The sequence below is a fragment of the Rhinichthys klamathensis genome, unplaced genomic scaffold, assembly GCF_029890125.1.
Source record: "Rhinichthys klamathensis goyatoka isolate OS25496 unplaced genomic scaffold, OSU_Roscu_1.1 h1tg000147l_1, whole genome shotgun sequence".
NCBI classification, from domain to species: Eukaryota; Metazoa; Chordata; class Actinopteri; order Cypriniformes; family Leuciscidae; genus Rhinichthys; species Rhinichthys klamathensis.
In genome coordinates this window covers 2283826-2293653 of record NW_026606682.1, presented here as the reverse complement: position 1 = coordinate 2293653, position 9828 = coordinate 2283826, and the positions used below count along the sequence as shown (strand labels likewise).

Here is a 9828-nt window from a genome sequence, read left to right as displayed (position 1 = left end):
TCTACATGTCCTTTTTTATTTTTTTATTTTATAAAGTAAATGAATGTGAAAGCTTTTATCTAAGTCTTAAAACTTGAACCGATTCCATGGACAGATAAGGAAGACTCATGTTTATGATGGAAATTTACAAAGATTTATGTTCCAATAGAGGCCACTATCTGGCAACATAACGGCGACCTTCGCTCTCTCGGCAAGTATCACGTTATTTCACCCTGATGCATTTTCACCCTGGTGTTTCACCCTTGTTCACCCTTGTTTTGCATGCCAAGCAGGTGATAGGATTGGAGGCGGAGCTTTGTACAATTCCATTGCACAGGCCAGTCATTAAACAGCGTCTAGTCCAGTCCTGGCAGACTTCAGGGAATCTTTTTTTATTTGATAGATTGCAGCCTAATGTGGGAACATTATTGTCAAATTCTATCATGCTTTCATTAATTTGACTATTTCATGTTACTTTCTCCTGTGATTGTAATTTTATATTAATATTTTTTTTTTGTTCCTTCTAAATCTCATTTCCATTTTGTAAATAATTGAACATGCTTCTGGTGTTGGGTTAGTTTCAAGTAAATATAAATAAAGAGAACAAATGATTCATTATGATGAAAGAGTTTGAGGTTCTTTTTTTGTTGTTGTTTTTATAGCCTGTTTTATTGTGTAATTAAGATATTTGTCAGATTTACGGTATTGCGTTTATTGTTTTATAAGCTATAAAATCCGGCTCCTGGAGAGTATATTTTTTTGATGAATCTCTATCTCACCCGTTCCTCAGAATCTTTGTATCTCATTTACCTCTTTAATTTCATATTGATTCAGCTTTGATCGTACAAGTTTTAGTTAACCCTGGATCGTGTAAGGTTTATTTTGTACCATCCAACATTAAAAACTAGATGGAATTGTAATAAACTTTATCATGAGGTTGATATCATTTTTTTTATTTTTTTTTATTTCCAATTCCTTGGATGACACAGATGTAAATTGTGCATACAACTATTCACAAATATTCCATAGGAAACACTTTTTCTATAAGATAACGGATTTTTTTTTTTTTTTTTTTTGAACCCTGTGACATTCCATTCCTCTCTTGTGAGTGAGTGTGTGTGGGATCATTGTGCAATCTGACAAACATACGTGGAGGGATATATCTTTCTTTCATCAGCACACTCAGTCTCATTTGAACTTAGAACAACACCCAGAGTTTGGAAGATGTTGAACGTTGTACCCCTGTTTTTCAGCATGCATTACCCAAATGAATGTGTGTCATTATATAACATGTAAAGCTGTTGTACTGGTCATTCTTATTGGTTGCTTGTGTGCAGTTTTAGCACAGTAAATATATCTGGCCCCCCTATCAACTAAGATGCAGGACCCTGCCAATAAAACCAGCCAATGGTTTTGCAGAAGGTAAGAATACTGGAGATATTTGAAGAAATTAAACAACTATAACAGCCATGAATAATTATGTTACTCAAATAATTCCATGCAACTGATATCCTATCATACCTGGGTCTTTAGAAAGCTATTTTTTCTTTTTAAGTTAAAGATTGATTTTTTTTGTTGACACCCATATCACTCTAATCCAATTATAGGATGTCACTTGAATGACGAATCGGGCGTGTGCATCACGTATATGAAGGCTGGACCCTGCATTAAACCATGCATTAAACCACTGAGGGTCTCGAGGCATCCTAACGTCATCAGATAGGCTACAGTAGAATTTCATGTGCTAAGTGCAGAAAGGACACGATAGATCACAATGAGTTCATCTAAAGGTGAGAAGTTGGATTGTTCTGTTTTGGATGCATGCATAAAGTTTATTTTAAATTCACTAATTTCTTAGTTTTGCTGAATCGTGCGTTTCAAGCTGATGATGTAATACTGTCCACGTGCAAAAGTTTCATTATAATTAGAAGCAGCCGCAGGGGGAAAGAGTTGCAGCTAACGTTATGGTTTATTATGGTGAGCAGTCGATGAATGATGCATTGTTTAGAAACTATTGCATAAGTTGCAGGAATTGCAACGTGTCGCCCCTCTAAGCACTTGCATCGACCACATTGGGATAATCAAGAACTTCCTAAACAGGAAAAGGGCTGCAGAAAATATTCCGCTAGTTTATTTCTTAACAAAGATGAAAAAAAGTTAAATCTTAGTAATTATAGTTAAATCTTTCTGTCTTTGAATCTTTTTACATCCGTTTTGCTATTTGGTGTCATATTTCCAAAAAAAAAAAAAAAAAGAAGAAGAATTGGGTCGTCGATGACGTTTTTCTCATGAAATATCGCGATTGCAACATGGGAATTAATGTTGCCTTCACGTGCTATCGTAATTATCGTAAATACTAGTTTCCTAGTTTTAAAAAAATTGGACATGAACGTCCTCTCAAGACAAAATTTGAATGCAACAAGCTCGTAATGACGACTTCGGAACTCGGAAGTAGGAAATGTTCGATAACACGTGAAGGGAGCATTTTAACGATTTTAACGCGTATTGTAAAATTGACTCTTTCCTGACTAGATGTGCAAATCAATAGACATTTATCACAGTGGAATTGGTTACCGGAAGTGCTGGTCGAAGCAGTGTATCGGTTTTTCCGGTTATATTTTATGCAGTCTAGTCATGAGTCTAGTAAGCCTATGCGCAGAGTTGCGGCGCTGCTTGGCAACCGCAAATAGCCAGTAAAAGTTCATCATCTAAAGTGGGACTTCAGGTGAAGAAGGACAGACGCGTTTCATGTTCGATTGCCATTTGAACATAAAATACACAAATTATATATCTATATCATAGTACAATATGCTACAATGTAAATAAATATACAATCATCCAATTGTTTTATTGTGTCTTTTAAATAGATCATTGAATCCTGTTTTACTGTGTAAACAATGTCCAAATCTTTTTAGCAGAGACAGTAACCTAATTAAACTTTTTTTAAACCAATTTTCCCCCATAAAAATTAGCATGTTTAAATACTATGAAAAACAAGCAATTTTCTTCAATTAAAAGTAACAACTTGAAATACTACAAAAACCTTTTTAAAAAGCAAAATCATTCTATAAAAAATAACAAAATATAATTCAAACAAATATATAACATTTAATGATTCAAAAAACTTTTAAAAACAATTTTGTTGCTTTATAGAAGAAACTTTTTTGTAATTTTTAATTGAAGAAAAATGCTTTTAATATGTCTTTCATTGTATTTAAATATATTTTGTCACTTTTTATAGAATGCAAGAATTTTTTTTTGTAGTATTTAAACATATTATCTTTAATTGTAAAATTGCTGTGCCACAACAACTTTTTAAAATAATTTTGTTCAAAATACATTATTACATAGAAATTACATTAAATATATGCATGTATAATATATATATATATAAATTATAGGGTTTGCAAAACACCCATATTTAATATTTGATTAAAGCATAAATTGATTTATTTTGTGATGGATGTACTTTTAAATGTATTTCACAGCATATATGAATGGCCATGCCCACCTGGAAGAATCAGACATGTACGAGTCGGATGGGAAGCTGTTCCTTACTGAGGCTTTCAAAGTTATTATGGAGGAGATACTTAACAAAGGAACTGACTTGAAGGAGAAGGTTGTCTTTTAAGAGTTTATCATTTCATTTAACAACTTCTGGGTTTTCCCTATCTTATATTGTTTCTTATGAGATGTCTTAAAGGGATAGTTCACCCAAAAATGAAAATTCTGTCATCACTTACTCACCCTCATGTTGTTCCAAACCTGTATGAATTTCTTTCTTCTGCTGAACACAAAAGAAGATATTTTGAAGAATATGGGTAACCAAACAGTTGATGGACCCCATTGATTTACATAGTATGAAAAAAATAAAAATACTATGGAAGTCAGTGGGGTCCAGAAGAAAGAAATTCATACAGGTTTGGAACAACTTGAGGGTGAGTAAATGATGACTGAATTGTCATTTTTGGGTGAACTATCCCTTTAAGAACTGTGTGTCTTTGCATTCACAGGTGTGTGAGTGGAAAGATCCAGATCAATTGAGAGCTCTTCTGGACCTCGAACTCAGGGAAAATGGAGAATCTCACAAGCAGTTATTGCAGAGGGTCCGAGATGTGGCGAGATACAGCGTTAAAACCTGTAGGTTGCATATGTTGTGATCGCATTCCCCCTATTTATTCATATTAGCTGTCGTCCTGCATGGGTTTTTCAGTGGTTTATTCTGAAATGTTTACATTTGTTCCTCCCAAATCTTGAATATGTGGTTACATCCTGATCCAAAGCCTTTTCCCCTTCACAGGTCATCCTCTGTTCTTCAATCAGCTGTTTGCTGGGGTGGACTACCATGCATTGACAGGACGGCTCCTCACTGAAACCCTCAACACCAGCCAGTACGTGTTCATGTTAATATGTTACAGTGAAAGTGCCATCGTAGGATCTCAGGAGAGAGTTGTAAATGAGTCTATATGGTGTTTTATTAACTGAAGAGCGCATCAGTGTTAAACTTCCAGTAAACTGTTACACTGTTGCTGAAGTGTTCCATTAAACCCTGCTGTAATAAGTAACTTATCAGAGCACTTGAAGTTATCAGATGACACAATTTGACAACAGTACGATGCCATATAATCATATAGACTGATCTAAAAAGTGTATTGATAAGAGATTGATGTAATTAGGGTCTGGAATTTTGAGATAATGCAAACAGTGTTGTTATCATTAACTAAAACTATTTATCAGTGCTGTCAAATCGATTAATCTATACAAACACACACACACACATATAATAGAACATATATGTATATAATATATTTTTTATACTCTGCTAAATGCAATGGTGATGGACAAAATTATATGTCAATGCTTTTGCATTCTCGCAAATTCTCTGAAAAACTTTCTGTTTGCTCGCAAAAGTTGTGTGTTCTTTGCGAGCGGACACAAAAGTTTTGCAAGGGAATGCAAAGTTTCATAGGGGGACACAAAACTTTAGAGTGGTGCGGGGATGATGTAAATTTGTAGGCCAATCGGCAGTTAGCATCACAGTGGTTCCCTCGACAAAAACCCAATAGGTTTTTTTAATAGGTTTTTGGATTATCGCAAAAAATAAGCTCTGTAATCAACAAATGTATATGATACTTACAGATCATTTTCAGCAATAACCAACAGCAGCAGATCTATTCAAATTCTTAATAAATACTATAATAGTATATTAATGATACTAAAGTAATACAAATGCATGTGCATATCATGCCTGACCAATACGCAACATACTCAGTGTGAAATTTTTTTCAGATACACCTATGAAGTGGCTCCGGTGTTCGTCCTGATGGAGGAGGAAGTGCTCTGTAAGCTCCGCTCTCTGATTGGCTGGTCAGAAGGAGATGGGATATTTTGTCCCGGAGGTTCCATTTCTAACATGTATGCCATGAACGTCGCACGGTACTGGGCCTTCCCTCAAGTGAAGACCAAAGGCTTGTGGGCCACACCACGGATGGCTGTATTTACATCACGACAGGTACAAAGACAAGAATCACTTATTCTAATCTAATCTTAGAATTCATATAAAGCAGTATTGTGTAATATTTTTTTTCTTCTTCTTTTTTTTTATAGAGTCATTACTCAATGAAAAAAGCAGCTGCTTTTCTTGGTATAGGAACGGAAAATGTTTTCATTGTAAAAGTGGACGAGAGGTACAGGTTCTTATCTCTGACATATTTTGGAAAACCAGTGGTTCACTTTAAATTGTTAAGAAAGTTTCTTTGTTCCACCACAGTGGCAGCATGATACCAGAGGACCTGGAGGCTAAAATCGTGCAGGCAAAATCACAAGTAAATATTTAAATTCTATGGTAAATTAATACATTTAATATACAGAACCATTTAAAAGTTTGGGATCAGTAAGCTGCTTTTATATGATTAAAAAATCCAGTAAAAACAAAAATATTATTACAATTTATTTAAAATAAACACTTTTTAATTTAATATATTTTAAAATATAGTTTATAGAGGGAATGCATTAACGTCACTTCCCCGCCGGAACACGCCCCCCTCAGGGGGACTGAGTGGCAGAAGAGCTGCTGCGTGACTGGAGTTAATAGGGGAAACTGCGTTAACGCGAGTAAAACAAACTATTATCAGTTTAAACTAAAAGTTGGACTCGATATAGTGTTCCTTACAACTTATCAAAGATCCAGTGATCCATGGATATTGACATGCAGCCAGGAATCGTGTTTCCTGACATTTATATGTGCCTGATTTCGACGCCGGGGAAATAAATGAAGACAATTTGCCTGTAAACGTTTTATATAAATACAATATAGATAGGTCTAAATCCGAGTGATCACTTACATTAATGTTACACTGTATATCATCATATCGTCCAGCCCTAAAACTTGTATAGTTTTTTGTCAGTGTTTATTTAAAAACATCCAATTATGCAGAATATAGTCTGTTCTGTAGCTTTTTGCAGTCTGTAAAAATATACAGTACCTCAGATTTCGGGTCAAATCTAGTTGTACAGTCAATCGCAAAGCTCTTTCCCGTTTTAGATGTGTTTTGTGAGATTTTTCACGGCGTTCAGGCTGAAAACAAATGCTGCCGCTCAGTCTTTTTGCCACTTGTGGGCGTGACCGCATTCACTCCGGCCGACGGTGACGTCATGCGCATACCCTCTATTCCTGTGATGCAAAGCTCAATTTTCAGCATCATTACTCCAGTCTTCAGTGTCACATGATCCTTCAAAAATCATTCTAATATGCTTGGTGCATTTCTAATTATTATCAATGTTGAAAATAACAGTATTAAAATACTTTAAAAATTGTACTGACCCCAAACGGTAGTGTATATTATATTAAAATGGTTAACTGAAATATTGTGTATAATTGAGAACATAGTTCACTATAAAATTAAAAGTCTGGAATGATCTATTATCTCATTCCTTCTACCTTCCGTGAAATTTAAAAAGGAAGTGTTTTGCTGAACGTCCAAGCTGTTCTTTTGCATGAAGTGAAAGCAGACAGTGACCATAAAGTCTTCTGAAGACATTTGATAGCTTTTTTGAGGAAGATCCCTAAATACATGTCTGCTTTCTTTATAAATGACAAACAGCAGCGTGAACTTTACGCCAAACAGTTCTGTGAAAGAAAAAAAAGTCATACAGGCTTGGAACGACATGAGAGTGAAGACATCCTGACAGACTTTCTTTTTAAATTATTGCATGAACTATCACTTTAAATATCCAAGAGTCAAAGGTTAATGGTGTTTGGCCAATGTGTCTCCTTCAGGATGCTGTTCCATTTTTTGTTAATGCCACAGCGGGTACCACAGTGCAGGGCGCCTTTGATCCTTTGAACCGCATTGCTGACATAAGTGAAAGAAACGGCATGTGGATGCACGTTGACGTAAGTGCAGCGCGGTTACCTTATGCAACATCATTGTGCAACACATCCATATGCTTGTGGCCCCCCATTTAAAAGTTTCCAGTTGTTTGCACTTAAAATATTCACATAGCATTTCTCCCAACTGTTACAATCTGGATCTCTGTCTTTTACAGGCCGCTTGGGGAGGAAGCGTGTTGTTTTCCAAAAAACACAGACATCTGGTTGCAGGACTAGAAAGGTTTGAGCTCTGCACACTCTTAGCTGATAGAATGAGCCCTGGATAAAATGTGCTTTGAGTAGAGAAATAGCCTGAATGAACGGTTTAATATCTCTCTTTTTTAACACCCAGAGCAAATTCCGTGACTTGGAACCCTCACAAAATGCTTCTAGCGGGCCTGCAGTGCTCTGCGATTTTGTTCAGAGATACCACGGTATGAAAGCTTGTGGAATGTAGCAATCCATCTCTTTTTTTTCTTTTTACTTCTAAGCACATATAAGTCAATTCATGCAATGTTTTTGCTTATTAGTCAAAAATGAAAGAAGTATATTTATTACTAAACCCACAAATACATATTTAAAAGTGCAGTGCACTCATTTTAGTCTCAATCTGTAGGATTTACTAATGCACTGTCACAGCGCAAAAGCAACCTACTTGTTCCAGCAAGACAAGTTCTACGATACAAGTTTAGACACAGGAGACAAGTCCATCCAGTGTGGCCGTAAGGTGGATTGTTTGAAGCTCTGGTTGATGTGGAAGGCAATAGGAACGCACGGTCTTTCAGAGCGAGTGGATAAGGCCTTTGCCCTTGCAAGGTATTTGATGCATCTGTTGGATGTTGTTGTTGAATACATCATCAATCTTTTTTTAATGTTGCATATTGTGGAACTATTGACTCGTATTATTAAATGCATTGCAAAATATTATTAATATATACAATACCATTAAATAGGTTAGGGTTGGTAAGATTTTTTAATCATTTTGAAAGACTCACAAAAATGCTCACAAAAGCTGCACTTATTTGAATCAAAAATACAGTACAAACCGTTATATTTTGAAATATTATTACAGTTTAAAATAACTCTTTTTTTTTTTTTATATTCTAAAATGTCATTTATTCCTGTATTTAAGCTGAATTTTCAGCATCATTCCTCCAGTCTTCAGTGTCACATGATCCTTCAGAAATGATTCTGATTTGCTGCAAGAAACATTTCTGATTATTATCAATGGAGAAAACAGTTGTGTTGCTTAGTATTTTTCTGAAGAAAAAAAGCAGCATTTTTTGATGAATATAAGTTCAAAAGAACAGCATTTATTTGAATTAGAAACCTTTGAATAAAATAAAATAAGAGCATATTAAAAAAAAAAAGTACTGACTGAAATTTTGAATAAAACTGTAAAAATTATTAAATATATTTATATGTATTTATTTTAATATATTTGCACCAGGTATTTAGTTGAAGAAATGGAGAAAAGGGACCATTTCCAGCTGGTCTGTAAGGTACAGTGTTGCACTGCATACAAACCTAAAACAGTATTATGTTTATGTAAATATAATTCATGTTTATATATTTCTCTATGGTGTGTTTTTTTCTCCAATAGGGGCATTTTGTGAACGTTTGCTTTTGGTTCATTCCACCCAGTCTAAGAGGGAAGGAGAACAGTGTGGATTACCAGGAAAGGCTATCAAAGGTCAGCTTCGCTTAATTGTTGATGTAGCACAGAATTGAATTATTACACATTGAAATATTTCATGTCGTTTTCAATGTACACCATCAGGTGGCGCCAGTCATCAAAGAGAGAATGATGAAGTGTGGAACAATGATGGTGGGATACCAGCCCATGGACGAACACGTCAACTTCTTCCGTATGGTTGTTCTTTCACCTCAGCTGACCACCAAGGACATGGATTTCTTCCTCGATGAGATGGAGAAACTAGGGAAGGACCTGTAATTAGTTTGAATATGAATGGTGTACCATTATCCCCTCTCATCCTGTCACTTTTCAATTTGCGATTATCTAATGGTTGCTAAAACTCATTTTGACTTCTAAATAGTGCATAATACTGACTTCATTGACAAAGCATGCAAAAATGTTTGCATCTACAGAGGTCATAAAGTGAATGAATCTCATAGATTCTGGCCCACATACACTACCATGTAACACTACACTAAGTTTGGAATAATAAGTTCTAATTAATACATTTTTTTAAATGTTTTTTTAAAGAAAATCATTATGCTCACCATGGCTCCATTTATTTGATCAAAATGCAGTAAAAACTAATATTGTGAAATATTATTACAATTTAAAATGATATATTTTTTTCTATTTTAATATATCTTAAAATTCCTGTGAAAGCTGAATTTTTAGCATCATTACGCCAGTCCAGTGTCACATGATCCTTCAGAAATCATTCTAATATGCTGATTTGCTGCTCAAGAAACATTTCTTTTAATTTCTTTTATTATCAATGTTG

At 34.9% G+C, this 9828-nt stretch overlaps 1 protein-coding gene across 2 annotated transcripts; it reads left to right on the top strand.

The window, feature by feature from the left end:
* Positions 1–1182: 1182 nt before the first annotated feature.
* csad (cysteine sulfinic acid decarboxylase) lies at positions 1183–9557 on the top strand. Of its 2 annotated transcripts, XM_056258009.1 has the most exons (16): positions 1183–1401; positions 1587–1633; positions 1672–1769; positions 3468–3598; positions 3993–4119; positions 4280–4370; positions 5269–5491; positions 5587–5666; positions 5750–5804; positions 7259–7375; positions 7528–7592; positions 7704–7785; positions 7968–8167; positions 8802–8853; positions 8955–9044; positions 9132–9557. In XM_056258009.1, the coding sequence occupies exons 3-16, from the start codon at positions 1754–1756 to the stop codon at positions 9303–9305; spliced, it is 1503 nt and encodes a 500-aa protein (XP_056113984.1). In that variant the 5' UTR covers positions 1183–1401; positions 1587–1633; positions 1672–1753; the 3' UTR covers positions 9306–9557. The 2 variants fall into 2 exon arrangements, with proteins under 2 accessions (XP_056113984.1, XP_056113983.1); XM_056258008.1 differs by having other exon boundaries at positions 1587–1769.
* Positions 9558–9828: the final 271 nt, after the last annotated feature.